A 23,124-nucleotide genomic window follows, 5' to 3' on the forward strand; every position below is an offset into this window, starting at 1 on the left:
AATAATTTTTTTTTACCTTAAGTTTTTCACATTACAACCAGAAAATTGTGAATTTCAGGCTACAAAACAAAAACAAACTAAATACCGCGAGGGTGCAGAGGTCTGTCATTCAAGACAGAAACACTACATATTCATTAAAAGAAACTTTACGCTTTTTTTTTCTATGTGGAAAAAATAATTGGATGTAAAGAAAATTACAAAAGAACCAAGTCAGTTTGTCATAGCAACTCTGTTTTTTATTTTATAAGATATAAAAATCTTCATCTTTATCATACAATAACATCTTCCCACAATGCCACCAGTCAAAAGAATGAGCATTTTGCCAAACAAGAATTAGAACAGAACTTTGATCCCTTTTGAGGTAAGACAGCTTGTTCTTAATATTTCTAGCCTTACAGGTCTGTCCTTTTAAAATCATATTATAATGCAAGACACTCTCATCTGCAGGCACCGAGCTGAGAGAACGACGTGACTCAGGAAGTGATTCAGGAAAGATCGACAGATTACTGATGTATTGTGATGAAAGTGGTAAAACAAAAAAAAGAATGAAATTCTAATATGATAACCGGAAAAGAAAAGGTAAAGAGGAGGAGTGTGTGGCTTTATCAGCCAGTTGTGTTTGAGTGCTCAGTTGGATCAGGACAGCAGTAAGTGTCCCTTTTACATTCTTACAACACAAGAAGAGACCTGTAGGCTGTGATCTGCTCAGCATGTCTTTCACTATTTTAAACCACTTCGTTTCAAAGCAAAGAAAAAACACAGAAAACAACAACAAAAGCAGCCAACACAATAAACAGCTTTCAATATGCATTAATCCAAGAAACAGTGGAATAAACGAGAAACCAAAGCATTGAACAGATTTCAACATGCCACATTGTTCCGAGGGCAGATTTTCTTTCACAGAAAGCCAACTATTTCACTAGTTTATAGTCATAAAAATAGGAGACTTTTTTAATTAACCAAGCAGAGAGGAAGCAGAAAACAAAGAAGCCACATGACATCTTCACATCACCATGCACATGACGCTGCAGACAGAACTGACGCACACTGCAAGTCATGCAATTCACACTCACTCACACACACACACACACACACCCACCCACACACACGGTCTGTAAAACCAAACAAATTGAGATCAACATCAACCCAAAACATTTCCCAGGATCCATAATGTTCTGGTTGAACCAGAGGCCCACCAAAAATACTTAACATTTTAATTCTGCTTTTTGAAGAAAAACAAACAAAAACAAAACGTTTTACAGCAGTTGGACAATAACTGGCTCTGTGCTGTCGGCACATCGATTTGGCAGCACAACAAGGAATATAAAGCTTCAAAAGAAGAAGAAAAGCAGACAGCTGAACAGGCCGACAGACAAGCGTGCAGCAGGAACTAATTACAACAATGATCAGGAGAGAAAACTTTCATTGGCTGCCTCCGCTCTGTCGCTGGTCATCCAAACGCGTCACTCCCAAAAAGCCCCGCCCCCCCGCTGTTAAACACCCACCCCCATGCGTCCTCATCGCTCTCATTCACCATCCAGATCTATTACCACTCCGAATCCACGGGCTCCCAGCAGCCGACGAGCCCACACACACAGAGGACGACAGTGAGAGCAGGAGAACGTGATGTCACGAGACGAGGGCAGGACCACAGTCGGTGTTCCTTGGCTGGTTTTTGGCGGCTGGACGCTACGTCCCAGAGCAAGCTGACTGGGCTGGTTTGGAGCATTTTGAAGTTGGCTTTAAAGATCAGGCTCCGTTGAGCGGGATGGCTGGTTTTTTTTTTTTTTTTTCTTTTAAAGTCGCTACAGGGAGGTGGAGGGCAGCTTCTTGACACGCCGCTGGGCGAGGAAGGAACTCTCGATGGGTTTGAGCTCTGGAGTGGGCTGGGAGTTCTTCAGGGCAGAGTAGGTGGCTGCCATCGCACCCTGAGAACAGTGGAGAGGTTACTAATGTTCTAAAGGTTACTAGATCTAAATCTACTGAATTATCAATTGAGAATAATGTTCTGTTTGATAAACAAATGAATACAGTAGCCAAAAATTGTACTCAGTAGCACTATTCTTACTTTTTTTATTATTCAAGTAGAAATAAAAAGTAACCTCCAAGAAATTACTCAAAGTATTTGGCAAAAAGTCTACTCAAATACTGTGTGACTGATCAAACCTAATTTATTTAGTCATTAAAAATTACATCATCAGACTGACCAAAATATAAATTTCTGTATTGGTACTTTGAAGACCAAAATGAAAATAATTCATATAAATAAATATAAAATGATAAAACCAGACAAAAGAAATGTTTTTCCAAGTATTTCTGGAACTTATGAAACTTAGCTGCAGATATGTATCTGTTTCTGCTGAATATTTGGCTAAAACATGTTTGTTCTTCATTCAGTGAAGTTACTCAGTGGGTAGAAATTCAGAAATTTTACTCGAGAGTAGAAATATATCATGAAATTACACAAGCAAAAGTAAAAAGTACAGTGCAGTAAAAACACTACTAAAAGTACATTTATTCCAAAACACTGCTTAAATAAATGTAACTGAGTAAATGTAATAAGTTGCTACCCAATTCTGTTGATAAGTAGAATCAGTTGGGAGTGCATGCATGATTGAATAGAAATTATTTTTGTATCATAAAGAGCCTTGAGATGACATTTTGCTGTGAATTGGTGCTACATAAATAAACTGAACTGAATTACTGTGGAACTTTAAATGTAGGCAAGCCACTGAGTTGTTACCTTGACCAGTTTGGGGTCCTGGTGAGGGAGCTGGCTGTTGGGTAGCTTGTCCCTCTGGACGATCCAGGGGTGTCTGAGGACCTGCTTAGCAGTCAGTCTCTGGTGTGGATCCACATGGAGCATCTTGGACACAAGGTCCTGGAAGTGTCCAAACAGAATGAGAATGTGCACCACAGAGACTGAAATATGTGACTAAATGTTTGAGGTCTGAGCTCTACCTTGGCAGCATCTGACACAGTGTCCCAGTTCCCTCCAGCCAGGCTGAAGTGGCCACTTCCTATCCTGCTCAGGATCTCGTTAGGAGTATCCTCCGGCCCGTTGGCAAACGGGGTGAAGCTGGTGGAAGTAAGAAAAAAGACAGAGTGAGTAAAAAGAGCAGTGAAAGGAGAGAAAAATACAGATAAAGGAGTACTCACCCAGCCAGCATGGTGTACAGCAAGACTCCCAGACTCCAGATGTCACATCCTTCATCGTAGCCTTGACGCTTCAACACCTGGAAGCACATATCATTATGCATTACAATTTAGATAAACCGCATTTAAAGAGCATCTTGTACGTGTGATCTGCTCACTTCAGGAGCTACAAAGTTAGCAGTGTAGCACGGGGTCATCAGCAGGCCGTTGTTGGCGCGCAGCTGCTTCGCAAAGCCAAAATCGCAGATCCTGATGGACTCGGGATTTCCTGATTCGTCAACGTAGAGGATGTTGCTGGGCTTCAGGTCTCTGTGCACGACCTGGAAAACAAGAGGACACAAGAGTGGAGAAATAATAATAATTTTTAAAAAGCAGAGGAGAGACAGAAGGCAAGTTACAGAGGTCCAACTCAGCAGAATAGTGTCCTGAAATCCATAATTTATTGTAGTGATTTAGTTAAAAAAATAAAAACTGATACAGATTCATTACACACAGAATCACACATATCTGTTAATTTCTGATTAAGACTTGCATGTAATGAAAACCCAAGACTAATTTTCTCTGTAAATTCAAATTTTACAAAACAGGAATTTTAGCGCAAATGTTACAACCAACAAGAGCTGGCAGTTACTGAGTGGATGATCTGTACAAGGTAACTGCTACATAAGCTGGTTTTACAGAGAACCAGGTCCAAGCACTTTTAATAGAAAACCGAGTGAAAGGAAAAAGTTTGGTAGAAAAATAACAGTAGTCTTGAGATGATAGAGAAGCAGACTCCATTTAAGAGTTCAACAAAGAATCTGCATTAAGTAATATTAACATGTACATTTTTTTAGATTATCGCGTGTGTTCACACGTTAGGAGGTGAATAAAATCCTCTGAAATGAGCTTTGGACTTAAATTACATTATTGTGCATTGAATTTGATCCCTGACTCAGTGTGACTGGATGAAAAGGTCAGCGTGTCAGGCCAGGCTCACCCCCTGGGAGTGGAGATACTCCACAGTCTTTGTGATGGTATGAAGCACAGCGCTGGCCTCCCGCTCTGAGAAAAACTTCTGCTTCAGGATCCGATCCAGCAGCTCTCCGCCGCGCATCAGCTCCGTCACCATGAACACCTGCTTCCCGTTGTCATACACCTGAAACAAAAACAAGGTTTCACACAAAGAGAAGCTCCCCACTTTTAAAAAGAAGTAGGAGCATCAGGTGTTGATTTAGACCCACATCCTTCATCGTTATGATGTTGGGGTGCTGTCCATATCGAAGCAGGATCTCTATTTCCTCCGACGGATCTGTGCTGGTCTTGTCAATCACCTGAAGTAAACATTTACAGAATAAGATTCATTTTTTAACAAACGGAAAAACATTTGGATCACATCCTTCTACTTCAGTTTAGTTTTGATGTGCTTCCTTGGCCGTTAAATGACAGGTTGTTCTTTTGTTTCCTGAATCTATTCATACCTTGACAGCATACTCGGTGTTGGTGGCTTTGTGGATGCAGCGCTTGCAGACGGAGAAGGAGCCCATGCCGATGTCCTCCTTGAGGACGTACCCGTCGCTGAACAGGAGGTTTTTCCCGTGCAGCTGCTGCAGAGAGAAAGATGAAGCTTGAAGAGTAGCGGAGGAGTGACATGCTGACAGAGCTGACAAGGGTGGAGGACGTTGATGGATCTAAGGAAGAGTTTGTTTGTTTTTGGCAGCTACTCCAGCTGCTGCTCTGAACCCACTGCCTGCTGTTAATTAGTATTCATCAGGGATTAGCATATTATTAAAAAATGATCATTTCTACATCCAAGCACCAGGGTCTAAAATATTGGTTTTAAAATACTAAAACTACAATAATTGTTAAACTAATATTTTGGAAATGTATACAATAGATTTGCTGCAGAGGAATAAAACAAATAAAAATATATAGTTAAAACATGCATAATTTTCCCCCAATGTCACAATAATTCATTAATTACTCTTTTGCACAAAATTTAAATAAAGTATACTTGAAAAGAGAGAACTGGGACTAATTTCTATTCTAGTTCACAATAGAAATAAATAAAATTATTGTCGCACAGAGGGAAAATTTTACAATCGACTATATTTTAAACTTCTTTTAAACAGAATAAAAGAAAAGTTTTGTTAATTCATTTGCTGACTACTCTTCAGTAAACTCATTTCAGAAAATCTATTTTATCCATAAACATTTATGCAACTATTTTTCAATTATTGCAACAAAAATGTCAATTAAAGAAAATTAGAGTTTTAGAACAAAGAGATTGTAAAGTTTTTATTATTATATTCATTTATTAGTGCAGAAGTGATGCACAACAGCACTAAAAATATATAAATACTTCCATGTAGTTAAGAACTCCTGAAAAGACTAAATAAAAATTGTTCCTCTAAATGCTGGGAGCAATTTGGGATCATATTACTGTAAAATATTGTGTAAATTGTTTCATTTGCCTTAAACTTGTTGTCTTCATCAGTGTTTAAGTAAGAGACAAAGATGAATGAATTTTTAAGGCTGGTAATGTCTAAGCAGCCGTGGTTAGATTATTTGTTATTTTGTTTCATCACTATTTTAGCTGCATAAATTGGGATTAAGTTCAGGTAAAATATACAAACGTTTATTTCTGTCATCGGTATCTGGGGCAGAACGGTTCTGCAGGCATGTTGGCATCTCTATGAAGGAATCTTCTTTTAGACAAAATATTCACCCTAGCTTTTCACTCATTCTTTCTTAGGATTTCTCTCACAGCGTTACACAATGCTGAATAAAAACATGTGCTTTTACTGCCGACAGCTGACCTGGACCACTGGGTGTGGCGGCTGAGGCGGCTCTGCTGAGCCTTCCTCCTCTAACAGAGTGGACGCAACAAAGCTGAAGCCTCTGAAGAGCTGATGAGCTCCAGCACTGGGCGGCACACCAGGAGAGTCTGGAACATGATGAGAAAACCATCAAATCAAATGTATGACTTTACTGGCTGCCGCATCACGCTATAACTAAGTTCTGACCTTTGGGGGTGCGGGAAGTGAACTCTGAGTCAAAGTAGAAGGTGTCGTCTGGGCAGGCGACAGCTGGCCTGAACGGAGGTTTTACTTCCCTTCGGAAGAGTTTCTGAGGAAAATGGATATTTTTTTGTTACCTCTGATGATTCGAGAACCATTTTCAGAAATCTATGTGCAACTTAAATGTCCTCAGGAGCACAAACACTCACATTCCAGTCTATAGTGGAGAAGAAGCCGTGTCGCTTTATCTCCTCTGCACCGTCAGCGCCCGAGCCTAGAAGCACAACACAACATTTTCGCAGCATCAAGCGACTGCAAATACAAATCAAAATGACCCTTTTCTTAAACCGTGTCAGAAATTATGCCTTTGGTGAAAACCAAGTTCTTGATCAACTAACCCAGTCTGTTGGCAGGGTTTCTCTTGAACAAAGCCCTGAGCAGAGACTGGGCTTCTGCACTTAGGAACTGAGGCATTCCTAGGCGTGCCCTGCAGGAGAGAAGCATACGGAACAGCTTTAATTATTGCACCCTGAAGCGGACTGACAGTATGTGACAACAGGAACTAGTGCACAAATATTCCAGTCAACTGATTGTACTCACTTCAGGATAAGATTCATCGTTTCTTTGCGGTCCTTCCCTTGAAACGGCAGAGATCCTGTCAGCATCTCAAACTAGCAGAAGAAACTTTCAGTCAGCATACATGAAGAAACATTTAGAAAAATAACACTTAAACAGGTTTTTAATAACCCTAAGAACATTCATTTCTTTCAATCTCCTCACCATCAGTACCCCAAACGACCACCAGTCAGCGCTGTGGATGTGGCCCTGCCTGTTTACGACCTCTGGCGCCATGTATTCGACAGTACCACAGAACGAATAAGCCTTCTTCTCATGATCTATGGCCTCCTTGCACAAGCCGAAATCTGGAGTAAACACAAAACTATTTTTAAAACATTAACAGGCTGCAGAATATAACTGATTAACAGCTGCATCTCACTGAATTAGAATATCTTCAGAAAGTTTTAATAAATCAAGTCAAAAAGGGAAATGTATATACATTTCTGACAGTTATAATTTAGATTAAAATGCATTTTTCAAAACACGTAAAAAAAGGTTTAAAGATATATTGGCCTTCTCAAAGACCGGTCTGTGTACAGGATATCACTTCTTCAAAGCCGTAAATGGCAGCAGAACCCAGACTGACAATAAGATAAAGTGTAATAATTAACAATGGAAACTGCAGGCTGACAAGTTCACCACTGCACTGTGACTGCTGAAGGTCAGTGGGGTGTGCACTAATTAAATACTGAAAGGTGAAGGAGCAGACAGGAGACTCACCTGTGAGTTTGATATGTCCTTCCTCATCCAGAAGGATACTAAGAAAACACACACAGTGTCCAGAATCAAAATGAGACATTCAAAAGGTGAGGAGAAAACAACTCCAGGGGGAACAGCTTGACAAGAATTGGTTTGGAAAGTTATATACAGACAGCCCCTGATTTATCAAATATTAACAATGTAGAAAAATGTTTAGTGACATTTCTACCCTTGATCTGGGATTTCTGAGTTGGGTGGTGAGTGTAATGACATGCACAAATGTGGACCAATAATGTAGCAGAGAAAATCAACATGTCAAAATATTAGTTCACACACACATCCATAAATGTGCCAGATGAGAGGGGAGGTGTTCACTGGGGAAGTTTTTAATCAATGATTCTTAGTTTCCTTCAAAGAACAGAGAAGCTGGCTGCATAAATATTCAAGAGGCTGGGCAAAGTTAAGTCACAGAAAATATTAAAGTAGTACCATGCTTACTTATTAGACAGGACTGAGAATAATTTAGTCTCAAATAGGAATGCAAGCTCAACTGTACCTTCCCCAACCCCAAAGAGGGGAATGTAGGAGTTACAGCAGAACATAAGCATACTACAAATAAGAAAAAAATAGCTATATGATGAGTGTAAGTGTGATTAAAGTGTAGGGTCTGATAAGAGAAAAGTGATCAGAAGTAGTATCGGTCATTTTCTACATCCTGGAGTGTTTGGACAACAGAACTTTGCAGCAGATTAGAGTCCATTATGTTCTGTAATGTTTGAATCTCACCATTTCTTAAAAAAAAAAACTAGAAAGAGATGCTTATATTCCACAGGATGCTATTAAGATATTGCACAATATTTGCACAACCACTATTTGTGAGAAGAACTCCATCTCTGGTGCCTTTCAGTGTTAATCTTCTGTTGTAATGTAATCACTTAAAAATTTAAGAGAAATGTGTCTTATAATGATTTTCCATCCATCCATGTCTCACATTCTGTGTGGGAGGTCCCTGAAACTGAATAAAAAGAGGTGTAGTCTATAAACAATGATTATTAGCCACCAAAGATTTGAACACTCGGTGGTTTGTAAATCATTAAGATTTTATTCAGATCTCTCCAAAAGTTACATAATCTCTCCTAGATCCAGAGGCATCAAATTACAAAGTTGAAAGGAATAAAAAATCTCCGTTAGAAAGTAATAAAAAAAGATTAGTCCTGGTTTGACAAAAATACCAAAACTTCAAAGCCCTCCGGTGCTGCATCAATGTTTAAATACTTCAATTTTCTAGAAAAGTCTGACTATTATAAAAATAAATTACATTTTTATTAGTGTGGATGTTTTGTCTGCTGGTTTGATGAGTTTCTGCTTTTCTGAGATGTTGCACTTACTTTTCAGGTTTGAGGTCTCTGTAAATGATGCCTAAGCTGTGAAGGTGGTCCAGTCCTAAAGCAAGCTCTGCTAGATAAAACTTCACATCCTCTTCTGTGAACATCACCTGGCGGGCACGAGACAGGACGAATGTCAGAAAAAGTAAAAGGAGATGCTCAAAACCTTATCAGCAGGATTCCATAACTCATGATTGAATAAAATCCCCTTTAGAAATAATTCTCAAGCTTCTCTCACCTCTTTAGAGAGTCTGGTGAAAAGATCTCCGCCTCGGAGGAAATCCAAGATCAAATATAACTTCCCTTCAGTCTGGAATGCTACAAAAGAAGAATTTTGTGGAAGAAAAACAAAAGTTACGACTGCAACTACGGTTCTGAGTCCCGGATGACCACTGGAGGCAGTGATTCAAACAATGCACGATCATTATTACGTATGTGCAGGTTGAGAGTTAATCACAACAAAGTCACCTGTGACCTTCCAGTCACCCATGTGGCTCTACTGCCAGCAGGACCTTCAGGTGTCATGCAGTGTCAATTTGGCTATTTGAGGGTTAAATATTTAGAAATACACTCAGATAGTGGTGAACAGGTGGTAGAACTCTAGTTGTTTTACACTCTGACATAATTTACGGGCTGCTTTTGTAAAGTAAGTTCCCGGATTATTATGGCCATCAAAACCTGTGACCAGGGTGATCCTGGCTATTGGAGGGTTAAATATTGCCATAAGTGTGATATGACTGTAATGAAGAGGTGGAAGAACAAGCAGACAGGACAACAGTGGTACCCACAGGAGCTACCAGCTTCGTAGAACCACACTTGCCCGCGAGAGAACAAAAAGGGTTTAACGTGGGGTGTCGTATGGCTACAGAGAATCACGGTCAGGTCACAGGTGACTGTGATCAAAACTCGACCTGCGCAAGAATGATCATTTAGCGCTTGAAGCACCGCCTCCAGTGGTCAGCAATGAAATAGAACTATATTTTTCAGACTAGAAAATAAAATATATATATATAAAATGACAATTTTATAACATCAAGGTTAAACAGTTACAGAGACTTTGGTTTGGTTTGGCTCACCGTAGTGCAGCTTGACAACAAATGGGTGGTTGACATCTGCAAGGATGTCCCTCTCCATCTTGGTCCTCACACGGTCTCTAACTGAAAGGAAGGAAGAAGAGTTCAGTGCATTTATTCATAGTTTATACTTGATGCAGGACTTGAAAATGGGATACATTGGAAGACTAATAATCAATAAACCCATTTGGAAGAAAAGACATTTAACTAATACTGTGTTCATCACAGTGTAAGCATTTAATACATTCTGAAATTCAACACAATTAAAGTGCGAATCAGCTAGAGCTGCATTACGGAAAGGTTGTACAATGTATCACAAAGGACTGTTTAGAGAGCAATGATTTCTGACTAATATATCCAAAGTGCTTTGGACTTGCATTTTTTTTATTCTAATGTAATTTTGTCATGCCAATGTAATGTTTAACCAATTAAACAAAGTCTCAAAGGACATTCCCCAAAATGTTAAAGATCACAGAGTGTCAAAAGCACAGATGACAGGAAAACAAATAAAAAAGCATTTATCACAACTGATATCTTTATCACAACATTCAGTGATGTTTCTTAATATCAAGCAGGCTTATTCTATACAGCAATTTCATAGGAGATTCCTCTAAAAAATATAAACAGAAGAGAGGGTCCTTTGTGTTTTGAATGGAAACTAAGAGTCATTTAGCTGCAATTTGCAACTTCACCACCAGACTTCACTGTTTGTTCACACGACTCTTTGCCTAACCAAATCCAAAACTTGTTGGATTTTTGTGTGTAATTCACTGTTTTCTCAAATCTATTTTTTTGGAAAACTACACTGCACATATATCTATTAATTTATAATTAACATTATTAATTAGAAATGTGTTTCAAGGCTTATTATTATGAGCAAATTGTATCTAAAAAAAACAACAAACCCCAACACATTATTCTTGTTTTCAGCTAGCAATAATTTGGGGGAATTCCAAACTGACAAAACAGGAAACATTTGGTCTGATTTAATCTCAGAGTTCAAAAATATTTAATTCCCACTGTTATCAGAATTTGTGCCTGTACCCTGAAATAAAATTGACTGAAATTTGTAAAAATTTATGAAAACAAGTTTTTCTTTTAAATTTGTTGGAGACTGTGAGAACCATCTGCTTTGCCTGTTTATACAACCGATGAGACCACACCACCTGTGAAAAACCCACAGAAAGCTTATGTGGGTGGGGCAGGCTGGTGGTGGTCTTTGCTCAGTCACTAGTATGTAGCTGGCTTTCACTAACAGGAAAAGTAGTTAACCTCTTACAAGAAAATGTGGCAAAAACCCACAACAACAACAAAAAAAGACATTCCACTGAAACCATGTGAAAGCTTGGTAGCTTGGGAAAGTACAGCTCTGCATGATCAAACTTTAAAATAATAAATAAATTGCAAACGTTTGTACCTTTAAGAGTTGCCTTCTTTAGGACCTTCATGGCATACAGGTGGTTGGCATCTGGAGGGGTCACCTTTCGCACAAGAAACACCTAAAAACACCAAGATGTTAGATGACATCTAACTTTTACAGCTAAGAAAGCAGCAAACAGGCATACAGAGGAAAAGCGAGTCATTACCTTGCCGAAGGATCCCTGTCCCAAAACCTTAAGCAGCTCAAACTGAGAGGCATCAGCTTTCTCTGAGCCCTCTTTGACCACATGGGTGATGTTGATCTCCTTGATGTCTCCATCTTCCTAAAAAAAGAAAAGCCCAAGAGTATAAAAATCCAGTCTGCAGCAGGATTTCAACCAAACTGTAGCTGTTTGCGACGTGCAGAAAAGTGTGAGGGACGAGTTGATGTTTCCACATAAGGTTGTCTCTTGGTGCAAGTAGAACTACATCAAAATAAAACTCAGAAAGAGGAAGTGGCATTAAACAGAGAAACGTGCGTGTCAGTGTGACAGATTACACCCGGCAGCTTCTCATCACTCTGACGCCGTCTTTCTGGAAAGCATGGTGGCTGCGATGCTAAATGGAAGTACACAGCAATTACAAAAAGGGAACAGTTGTGGTTCATCGTTTGTTTTTCTGACAAGCTGCTTAACCTCGGCTTCAACCTCTCGATCAAAGACTTCTGGAGGTAGGTCTGACAGGGCGGAGGGCCGCTGACTAAACACCAGCAGAAAGTCATCAAGTATCAAAAGCAAAACAAGTTTTTGTCTTGTTTGTTTCTCAGCATGCAAACCGTTTCACTATTAGGTAAATCTACATCAAATCTACAATAAGGAAGTTTACCATCTAAAACTTCTCCAGCAACTCAATTTAAAATATCAAATTCATATATAGATTCATTACAAAGAGTAAAGGAACAACTTACATTACTGAAATGTTTTGCTATGGACTTCACAAATTGTCTAGACAATTTCACACAAGTAGAATAAGCCAGAGAAAGCACATATTCAAGAAGATGGTGTTTTTTCAGAGGGCCCTGTTCAGGCATAGAAATGGGAAATGAAGTAAAAGGAAAAAGAACATGGCAGAAAAAGACACAAAATTAGTAGAAAAGCCTGCAGCCTGGAGAGGACAGTGACATAAAGTCCATTCAAAAGTCTGAGAGAGATTCACAAGGAACAGAATCCCAGTTTTATCAAAGCCAAAGTTTCTGGACCAACCAGGTGTTTTACAGCATTTCATGATTCCATCAGCTGATGAGCATTATGGGGAGGCGGATTTTGTTTTCCAGCAGAAAAATACATGCTACACCCCACTGACGATGTAATTCATGTAAAAGGAGCCACAACCAATTACTGAGTGCATTAACAACATAGTACATGGTCAAAGTTTTTTTTTACTAAAAAATATAATATTTCTACTTTAATTTATCTTTAAATATAAAGATAAACATTACAATTTATTAATGTAAAGTTTTATGTAATGTTTAAATCTTCTAATACAATTGAATTTTCATCATCTGTCAACTAGAATCGCCAAAACTAACGGAAATAAACCTTTAAAATGCATCAGTGTGTGTGTGCGCGTGTGTGTGTGTGTGTGTGATCAAAGATCAAAACCTTTTATATAATTGTTAATTATCTCAAGTATAAAAAGACAAATCAAAACCCTTTTCCAGTTAACCAATCAATTATCAAGCATGTATTTAAAGCGTTAAACATGAAAACATTCAACAGCTAGTGACCACTGTAGCCTGGAAACGTATTTGACAACAGGAAACCAGAATGGGTTGAACACCAAGACGTTTCATCTCGTTTCTGATCAGATACTGATAACAGCAAACAGGTATGCAACGCTGCAATAACAATAAATCCAATTTCTCCAAATGTAAACTTTACGAAGAGGTCATGACTTTACCGTCCACTCGTTCCTGGGTTCAGGTGGAAGGTCAGTGGCAGCGCTGCCGCCTGCTGCAGCTGTGGATCTGCAGCTGCTGTAGTGAGCAGGGCTGCCGGTCAGGGACTTGTTCTTTCTGAACGGGTAAAGGGACAGCATGCGGCTCAGCTTGAACTTTCTCTTCTCCTTTTCCATCTCAGCATTTTCCAAGCTGTTGTGTAATCCTTCCCTCCTCCATAACACAAAAAGCACTGCACTAACTCACACAGCTCATCTCAAACTTCTCATCAGAGGACAAGCACTCTTCAAACTCCTGTGTGTACTCATGTTAGGGGTTACACTGCAGGCTGCAGGTAAAAACACAAAACAAAAAAAAAGAACAGAGCAATGTCCCCGCCTTCAGCCTTTATCTACTTTCCTGTTTCAGGGGTGTCCTGCTATGATGTTTAGAAATGCTTCTTCTTCTTTTTCTCTCTCATCATATCTCCTGTTGTGCCTCTCTGTCTGATTAGCGTTGTGTCCTCACAGCTGAAGTGAAAGGCAACTAAACAGAGCAGGAAGGAAGAAGCCTGCAGTTATTCTCACAGTCCTGCACCCAACTTGTGGAACGCAAACATCTGTGTCAGAGAGAGAGAGAGCGAAAAATGCACGAAGTGTAGATCTCACCACAAAGACAATGAAAGAGAGGCGAAAAAACGAGAAGTAAAAATAATAAAAAAGTAAGCGAAATATCTGCAAATCAGATGTCCTGAATGTAATTTGAAGTGTTTATTGATGACTTCCTATTTAAAAGGTATATTTTTGTGTTTTCCCATAATTCAACACAGGAGAAGTAGGAGGCGGCAGAGAGAGGGTGATGTGAGCTCACAGTCTGCCTCCATTTCTGCACAACCAGTCACTTAAAAACAGGTTTTATCAAACATAAAGACTTCTTACTCTGCTGCTCCTCCCTAACCTGCTTTCTTCATGGCTTCTAATACAGCTGCATCTCAGTTAATTAGAAATGCAATATGTTTCATTAATTGATTGATAAAAAAGAAAATCTAACTCATTACGTAGATTTATTACACAGACAGATTTAACCTTTTATTTCTGTTTATGATGATTACAGAGGTGGGTAAGAACTAATTACATTTACTGTTTCACTTACTTGAGTAACATTTTGAAAGGAACCTTTAGCAGTAGTTTTATAACACCATACTTTTTACTTTTACTTGAGTGAAATTATAATGAAGTATTGCTACTCTGAGTTAAGAAAAAAGTCGGTATTCTACACACGGCGAGAAACTTCATAAAAGGAAGATAAAACATGTTAATTAAAAATGCACCAGCCTCAGATATAAGCCTACATAAAGCCTGGTGAAATGCTTGTTTTTTGCTTTTAATTGTTGCAAAACGGAAGCAATTTACTTTTTCTACTTTTTCAGTTATACTGAAATCTACTGGTTAGATTTTAGGTACAGTGTTAACTAAGTTTTGCTTATTTATTCAATAAATTTTTTTATATCTTTTTAGGTCATATGTTTTTGTCACATAGCAAACATGAAAGAGTGCTACTTTTTTCTTCAAATTCTTCTTCCAAGGCCAAAAGGCAAAAATCAACCATATAAACCAAATAAACAACATTTATTTCAATGTTATTAAAGTGATGTGAACAGAACGTCATTTCAATATTTTAAATTCAAAAGATTTTTTTTTGGTTGTTGTTGAATTACAAACAATAAACACAACAGGTCCACCAGACCCACAGACATTGGCTGAGAAACCAAAACATGAACCATTTAACAAGGTTTACACACACTTGGCTGTTCTGATGCAGGTGTAGCATGTTGGAGCAGCAGCTTATCTACAGCCGTTAGAAAAGCTCAACAGGAAGGCCAGCTCTGTGCTGTGATCGCCGCTCGACCCAACGCAGGTGATGGATGACATCAGTGTTGGACAAAGTGTCCTACTCCAAGCATGAAGCTATGAGTTCCTTCAGTAATGGACTGCTGCATCCTTAGAGAACAAAGAAGCGTCAAAGCAGATCCTTCCTCCCAGCAACCATCACTTTTCCCAAACTAAGTGTTTACATCCCTGCTGCTATTTGCGGTTTTTACTCATTTTAAATAACATTTCTGCTGGTATTGCACATTTCTGTTTGCACAGTTTTAATTTTCATATATTGTAAACAGGTATATGTACTGTACAAGAGATGCTCTTAACTGGTAAGGTATCATTTTGCCTACGTCACTGCGCCCATGTGGTGTGATGTGGAGGTGATCAACCTGTGGTTCTGTTGAGGTGTTCAAGAAGCCCAGGTTGCTTTGATAGCATCCTGCATTGTTCAGTTTCTGTATTGTTGGTTCTGGCTCCGTCATGCACAGTGACATCATCATAGCAGCTTCTAGTCACTTCTCCTCATTGGATCTTAAGCATGGAGACAGAATTCTGAACAGTTTCTTTTATCAATCACCTTCTCCACGCTATGTGACAATGGAAACCATAATATGACATTTCTATGCTAATAATTCTATAATGATATAATTTTTGAAGAAACATTTTCTGTGAGCCATTTTATCAAAATGAACAGCAAAACACCAGAGATATTTCAATCTATGGTGTAATAATTTCCTCAAAACTCAATGAACTTTTTAATAAGTTAACTTTTCTTGAATTTCTATTCTATTCTATATTCTTTTCACTCACTAGTTTTCATTTCAATGCATTTGTATTTTTTTTAACCTCTTAACCTGTAAACATCTGATCAAATGTTTTGATTTTAGGAAAAATGTTTAAAGAGGCGACATTTCTTATTATTTTTTTAGTTCTTTTTGTAAACTGTTCCTGACATTTGGCCTATTTTTGCTTAGTAGCAACATGTCTCTTTGTGGACTTGAACAACAAACGGGACTTCACTCAAAAAAGAAAACTTAGTTTCACTTAGAGCTTCTTTTTTGCCAGAACTCGATGTGAGGTGCAAAAGAAAGAAAATTACAACACATTCAATCTCTGAGGGTCTCTGAGAAATGATGCTTGCTGGAAGGATATCCAATTTAGATTGTGAATAGCAAAAGCTAGTGAACTGAATAAAGTTGAAGTCAGACACAGATGATGCAGAGAATGAGTCAACATTTCTCTGACTGGTCAGTTCCAGAGTTAGGCTCTCTATGAAATTTATGAAATTATTATTTCTGATTAGTGGATTAGACATCCTGAGGGCAGTGGAATAAACGAGGTGTGTAAAGTGGATGAAAAGCTGCAGAAAGGTCGCAGTGAGGTAAGAGCTGTGTTCGGACATTGGTGAGAGCTTACCTGATCTCTAATATCGGCAAACTCCCTCTCTATCCAGGTGATCTGAGACTTGTTCTATAGGAAGTGATTTAACGCAGCGGTTAGCAGCGGTTACAGGAAGCATCACAACAGAGGCTTCCTCCTCATTTCTGTCACTAATGACAAATGACAGAATTTTGCACAAACACACAGTCACACTGGGGTGGCAGGAGGTGATGGAGGGCACAAGGGTTGTAAGATCAGCAACAGGAAACTTCTCTTCCCTCCCTGTTCTCACTTCCTCTTTTCTTGAACCAATCTCACTTCCTTCCTGCTTGATGCCTTCAACACGCTAGAGCTCAGTTTCCCGGTATACGGGCAGAGATCAGCCAACATGTCAGACTGGCCACATGTTAACAGCTAGATCGTAACGGGTCTAAAAACAGGGTCCTGTGTGGTTTTACGGACTTTAATCTTATGGTGTGGACCGCAGAGTTAGTGTGTTTCCGAATTATCAGAAACCCCTGAACTAGACTGAAAGGAGGGAAGTCTCTCTTTTTTCTAATTAAAGAGACAGAATATCATCTCATTCACAGCTGAGGAGATGGAAACCCTCACGAGCAACCACAGACAGATCCCCCACCTCTTCTCCTCCTAAAAATATCACACCTCACACACAGCTGCCTGAAGCTTTGGGCACACACACGCTCACACACACTTCTCATCAGATGAAGGTTATTATCAAGTCAACTCGGAAAGGAAAAAAGTGTCCACTTGCCTCTTGGGTGTGAGGTCTGGTGCGAAAAATGAACCTCCACATGTCTGGGTACTGATATGTCCATGTCACAGATGCTATCACTAACCCTTCTGTATGCAATACCAGATAAAATCGTCACGCACACTAAAATAGGAAGTTATAAAAGCGGGTAAAAGCAGCAGACTGATTTGTTGGGGCCAGTGAGGGAGGAACAGCAATAAGTATTTTCTCTTGAATTTTTTTTTTCCTTTTCGGATTAATGAAGCATAGACAAAAAACAACAAAACAAATTACTCAGAAATGCATTTTAAAAAACACAAGTTCACAGAAGTGATGAAAAAGAAAAACGTTATCTAGGTCAGACTAATTCTACGGAAAGTGATCATTCTGTTTGAGTTTCCTTCCTTATTCTCTCCATTTCACCTTGACTAACATCAACAGATCAAATGAAGTTATTTGGTTCGAAGGCAATAGAATAATCAGATGGAGCTCTTTTGCCCTCATCACTTGACACAGTTACTCATGGAGTCTCAGACCATTTAGTTTTACCTTGCAAATACTAATTATTTTTTTTACCCCTTTAGTAAATTCAGTTCAAAAGGTTGATTAATTTGCTGTTGCCTCCAGTCTACATTACTGCAATTAGTCATCATTGCAGTAATGTAATTAGCTCTTTGAGTAATCTTCAACTCATTCAAAATGCTGCAGATAAATTCAAGATATCATATTTATCTAATGTTGGTCTAATGTTGGAATACACTGAACTTTACTGGTTCCCAATAAATTTAAGATTGAACTCATCATGCGTCCTCCATCTTCCTGTAGAGTGCAGGGCTACTTGTGGTTCTTCAAGTTTCAAAGTGGGTTTAGCAGCAGAGCCCTTTGCTTTCAGGTCCCTTTGTGGTGTTACCCACACCCTGCTTCAAGTGCAGAGTTAAGACACGTTTTCAATAATTAAAGTTAGCATAAAATATATTTTTTTACTAAAGCTTGAGAATAAAATTGCTGTAGGATTCAGTAGTGGTACTTTCAAGTCTAACCCTATAAGTCACTTTATGTTTAAAATGTTCTGTTTGCACTTAGTTTGCTTCTATTGTAATTTTTTTTTTACTTTTTCAGCTTTAATATCTGACTTCTTGGCAAAATATTTGAATCAGATTTCAATTTTAAGCCAAACTTCTACAGGAAATTTTGATTCTTTGTTAACTTTTCCTTGTGTAATACTAAATGCTTGTAAAAAAAAGTGACAGAGGTAAATATAGATTAATCAATTTTAGTAATCAGCCAGTCGACTGTCAGAAGGTGGATGAATTAAATGGAAATGCGAGTGACAGACGTGGTGCAATGCTCTCTGTGCAACACAAGGGGCCAGTGCAGGTTTGCAGCCAATCCAGAGGACAGTGCACCAAACCAGGATCTGAGGTTTAGCCAAGTAGGGGCACGCTTAAGTTGCAAACTCATGCCTCATCCCAATCCCAGAATTGCCTTTGACATCAGCAAATGGAAAGTAGGATATAAAGTATGGCAGATCGGAAGTATGTGGGTGATTATGCAGGTCAAAGTGCCAAACCAATGACCCGTCACAATGGAAAAGGTCAGACAGGAATATGGCCATAAGCAACATCTTCAAAAAAATTCTACAACTTGATTAAACAAGCTCATTTTGATTGTGAAGTGCAGAAAAGAATGTCAGACAAATACAAAAATAGGTCTGAGAGCAGCTCTTTCTGAAAATCACAAGACAATGATGGAATATGTGCCTCTCTAAGAAGCTGCTCCTCCTTCCTGGAAAAAACAGGAGCACCTGCAGCCTCTCAAATACATGACAGCTCTGACTGCTCCAACAGAGACAAGCATGTTGGGAAAAAAGATGGCGTGAAGGAAGAGTGTCTGCAGAACAGGACACAGAAGTTTAGACATCCAACCCAGACAGCCATGGTTCAGTCTGATTGCTGTGAAAACAAATCTCTCTCACCACTCTTTGTAAAAGGAAACACACACACACACACACATAAGCATAACACAGAGAGAAGGTGGTTAAAATGCTGAGAGTAAAACTGAGACAACTGAACATACTGCAGGCACTATGAACTATTCCAAGATCATATCATTTTCCTTTTTATATTCATGCAATTAGTCTTTAAAAGCTGCAATTGATTTTTTTTTTAAATCAAGGTTTTTGCAATTTTATTTAAAAAAAATCAAAACAAAATAAAGCACCTATTAGAGTTATTTAATGCTGATTAAATTACCCATAAACCAGCTTCTCATTTAAGTTTTCTAACATTGTGTTGAGAAAAAAATGTGACACTTTATTTAGCATCTTTATATCATGAGGAAATAAAATGATTTCAGCCTCATTGATTTTTTTCCCGTTCAGTCGTGTCCATCAGCGCCGCTCATTCAGGAAAGATTACAGCTGCCAGTCTACTTTGAAGGTAACCAGTCAGAGTTACTGGGAACGGGGCCAAGATACAAAATACTCTGCAGTGCTGAACTACAATTATTGTTAACATTTATCAGTAATGCTGGTGTTAATTTGAAGTAACACTGAGTGTTTAAAAAGCAGTAAGTAACAAAATAAAACTCTTGAAGGTTATTTTATATTCATCCATTCAGGAAGAGCAGCAGCTCTACTCTGAGCTTCTCATCTTCTCACAGACACACTGCAGTTTTTGAGGTCCAACAGAAAAAGAAAATGCATTTAGATTTTCACTGCTCACTCAAATTTAAATATTGTTTTAAGAGAATTTATACGGTTTCTCTACCGCACTTTGTACTTTCTTTGCTTTGTCGCTTAGGATGATATTGCCATAGATTATAGTGTGTTTAGCCAAAAACTAGTGAATTGCACAGAGTCATAAGAAATGAGTGTATAACAAAACATAAGTTGGAACCTTTGTGTTAATTGTAACAGATTTCATCTACAGTTGGAGAAATTAACAACAATATCTAACCAAATGTTTACACTCTTCTAATCTGGAACAAATCTTCAGAGCCAAAACTATCCAGTAATCCACATTTTCAGCTGAAGAATGAGCATATTTTATACTTTCTTCAACTGAATTATCAGATGTCCTGCAACCACTTATGTTTTCTGCACTGCGTTTGCAGAAATTAACTGCTGTTTAAAGTAGATACTCACTTGCACAAGAAGTTGTTTTTATTAGGAGCTCTTTGTGCTGCTTGGTACAGTCATAATGTCATATAAAAAAAAAACACTCACAGCGAAAGCACTGTTAAAGTGAACACCACTTCACTGTTACTTTCAAATAATGCATGAGGACATGCAAATAGGATGTCAGTAAATTCCAGTCAGCCTTTTACAACTTACTTTCCTATTATAAACCTGTTTTTTTGTCACTTCCTAAAACTCCACAGAAATCCTTCAGGGTTTCCAATTGCACGGTTAATCAGGGAGTTTCTGGGACGGTTTTCTCTAAAGGAGCATTAAACTTCACAATACACCAATAGCCATACTATCTTCATATAAAGGGTTAACCTATACTTTAAATATTTGCATTCACTAATACTCTGAAGTATTTGTGACTACGAGGTTTCCTGAAAAAATATTCTGTATTTAATAAGGAACTACAAGTCCACAGCATGTCTAAGCAAATATAATTACATAGGAATTTCTGGAGCTCTGAAACAGGCTTGTGTTTTTGTTCCTTTATGTCAAAGTAGGAAAGTCCAGACATGCCCACAGAGAAGATCCCAAATCTGTCAGGTGGGAGACAAGAATGTCTCCTCCTGTTTCATCCTGTTTTCTTTACACAGATGGTTGAACAGAGTGACCAGAAACATCTTCATAGGAGACAATTATTTATATACAGGAGGATCTTAATAAAATTATCATCAGAAAATGTATTTATTTCAGTTGCTCAAGTGAAAAAAATAAAACTCAATTGATTACACATATTAATTCATTAATTTATGCAAATAATTTTCAAACAATGAAATCAGTCAAACATTTAGATAATATCCCGACATCTTAGTGCTTTTATATTGATATTGGTTAACAACCAACTTTCCTTTTGTTTTGCAGAGATGTTTCAAATTGTGATTCCTCTTTTTTTTCCCTTTCCTCTGCTTTAGTTCTATTGCTCTTGTTTCACCTCCAGGCAGCACCTGTTCTCTCAGCGCAGACTGACCAGGCCGACACACAAACACAAAGATGTTTCAGGGGGGAAGCTGGCAGGACTGTTGAGCCAGATGGGCTTTCACCTGGTCCCCATGTAATACTCAAACATGTCAAGCTTCAATACTTTAATTCCAGTTCCAAGCAACTCGCAGAATAAAATATATACATGGAGAAACCCAAAGTCCTGTTTCAGGATGACAGATTACCTAAAGGCTCGCAAAGAGCACAGAGGCCTAATCTGCAGCTCTTAACCTGATTATCCCCGTCTTTACCAGAGTGCCTGCTGTTATCTAACAGAAAGACAGAAGACAAGAGTGCTGCTGTTATTACAGCCTTCAGGAAACTTACAAAACTTAGCAAATCCAAATGAATGTTTAAAAAAAATCCCAAATCTGGATGATTTTTTAACATAATGGACTGCATATTATGGATGCCATTGCATTTGCCCATTCTTTAGCAGACGGTGCCATCTGTCACATCTCCCACAGCAAAACACAAAAATAAACCCATATAAGCAACTAGAATAGCAATGAACCCCGAAAAGTGGTGCAGCTGAATGACAGTCACTGTCTCGTCAGTCATAACTAATCACATGAACAAGAGGAAGGTAGATGGTACAGGAAGTGTCCCAGAGGTGGCACAGGATTAGCAGGGAAGCTACAGGAAATCCTGTGTTGGCATCTGTATTATTAATAGAAGCAGCAAGGATGGCAATAAGATGACAGGCAGCTCAGCCAGCTGACAAGGGTCCTAAAGGCCTTGGATGAAATAAAACAAACAGAACTGATAGGAAGAAGCATAAAACACCAGACATAAAGAGAGCATGGTACTGCTAATACAAACAATGAGGTCACCAGGTGTTAAAGCAAAGCTGGTCGATTGCAGAGGTAACTCATAGATCTCTAGCTTGTTGCATGCAGAGAAACACCTGCAGGTACACTGTGGGCACAACTAAATTATTATGAAACTTTTTTAGGGATTAATTCTATGAAACGACAACAGTGCTCTAAATTTAATCCAAAACGGTCGTGGAACACTGGACCAGCTGAATATTTACAGAAGTAACAGTGACTCGATGATGTGAACATTCTCTCAGGACACACAGCTAACGGTGCAAGAAAAACACAATTTTCCAATCAGATTTTTATGCGTTTAAGTAAAAATATTCTACATTTACAATAAACTTTTCTAAACTTTCAAGTATTTCATTTTTAGCCCTTAAATACATCTTGTCATTTACTTTGAGTCTCTAGGAGTGCAGAAAGTTCAGTTCAGTCTCTCATTGTGTTATGTACATATCTACACACTGTTTGGGAGATATTTTTCAATCTGTTCAGTTTTCTTCATTTTCCATTAAGACTTTTGAACCATTATGTCACAGTATTTGTTGCAGAACTACATTGTGCTGCATGTTTTGAAAAGTGTCTTTACATAAACCGTTTGCCATTGTTTTTGCCAACCATGTCTTGGTGAACATGATATCCAAGTTCATTCAGAAACATTTCTGCACTGCTAGATAATACAATCTCTACAATGAAACTACAAAAATGGCCGACCTTGAGAAGGGGCAGGGTGAAATGCCTCAGGTGCATTTAAAGAGACAGCACCAAAACAAGCTGCTCTCAGATGAACTTCAGGACAGGCGTAAAAGAAGAAAACAAAGAATTCAGATCAAAGTATTGTAGTTCTACCTAACTTGGACTACAATTGAATGATTTAAATGTGGAGAGGAAGGATAAAATAA

The 23,124-nt window shown here is 38.5% G+C and overlaps 1 protein-coding gene across 4 annotated transcripts in view; it reads right to left on the bottom strand.

Annotated features, from left to right (window-relative positions):
* Positions 1–214: 214 nt before the first annotated feature.
* The window catches only part of rps6ka1 (ribosomal protein S6 kinase a, polypeptide 1), a 49,869-nt gene continuing 26,959 nt past the window's right edge, over positions 215–23,124 (bottom strand). Inside the window, exons 1-22 of one of the 4 annotated variants that reach the window (XM_044142060.1) lie at positions 17,258–17,334; positions 16,522–16,575; positions 11,517–11,633; positions 11,348–11,429; positions 9,934–10,014; positions 9,096–9,175; positions 8,861–8,967; positions 7,494–7,531; positions 6,936–7,078; positions 6,756–6,826; positions 6,554–6,642; positions 6,365–6,429; positions 6,162–6,264; positions 5,955–6,082; positions 4,617–4,742; positions 4,380–4,469; positions 4,136–4,294; positions 3,315–3,476; positions 3,160–3,236; positions 2,962–3,079; positions 2,744–2,881; positions 215–1,928 (exon numbers count right to left, since the gene is read on the bottom strand). In XM_044142060.1, the coding sequence (XP_043997995.1) occupies positions 1,806–1,928; positions 2,744–2,881; positions 2,962–3,079; positions 3,160–3,236; positions 3,315–3,476; positions 4,136–4,294; positions 4,380–4,469; positions 4,617–4,742; positions 5,955–6,082; positions 6,162–6,264; positions 6,365–6,429; positions 6,554–6,642; positions 6,756–6,826; positions 6,936–7,078; positions 7,494–7,531; positions 8,861–8,967; positions 9,096–9,175; positions 9,934–10,014; positions 11,348–11,429; positions 11,517–11,633; positions 16,522–16,575; positions 17,258–17,299 (2,193 nt within the window). In that variant the 5' untranslated portion in view covers positions 17,300–17,334 and the 3' untranslated portion in view covers positions 215–1,805. Of the gene's footprint in view, positions 1,929–2,743; positions 2,882–2,961; positions 3,080–3,159; positions 3,237–3,314; positions 3,477–4,135; positions 4,295–4,379; positions 4,470–4,616; positions 4,743–5,954; positions 6,083–6,161; positions 6,265–6,364; positions 6,430–6,553; positions 6,643–6,755; positions 6,827–6,935; positions 7,079–7,493; positions 7,532–8,860; positions 8,968–9,095; positions 9,176–9,933; positions 10,015–11,347; positions 11,430–11,516; positions 11,634–13,248; positions 13,746–16,521; positions 16,576–17,257; positions 17,335–23,124 lie in introns of those variants that run through there. The other 3 variants (XM_044142058.1, XM_044142057.1, XM_044142059.1) reach the window with 3 other exon arrangements.

This window comes from Gambusia affinis, linkage group LG16 (assembly GCF_019740435.1).
Source record: "Gambusia affinis linkage group LG16, SWU_Gaff_1.0, whole genome shotgun sequence".
NCBI lineage: Eukaryota > Metazoa > Chordata > Actinopteri > Cyprinodontiformes > Poeciliidae > Gambusia > Gambusia affinis.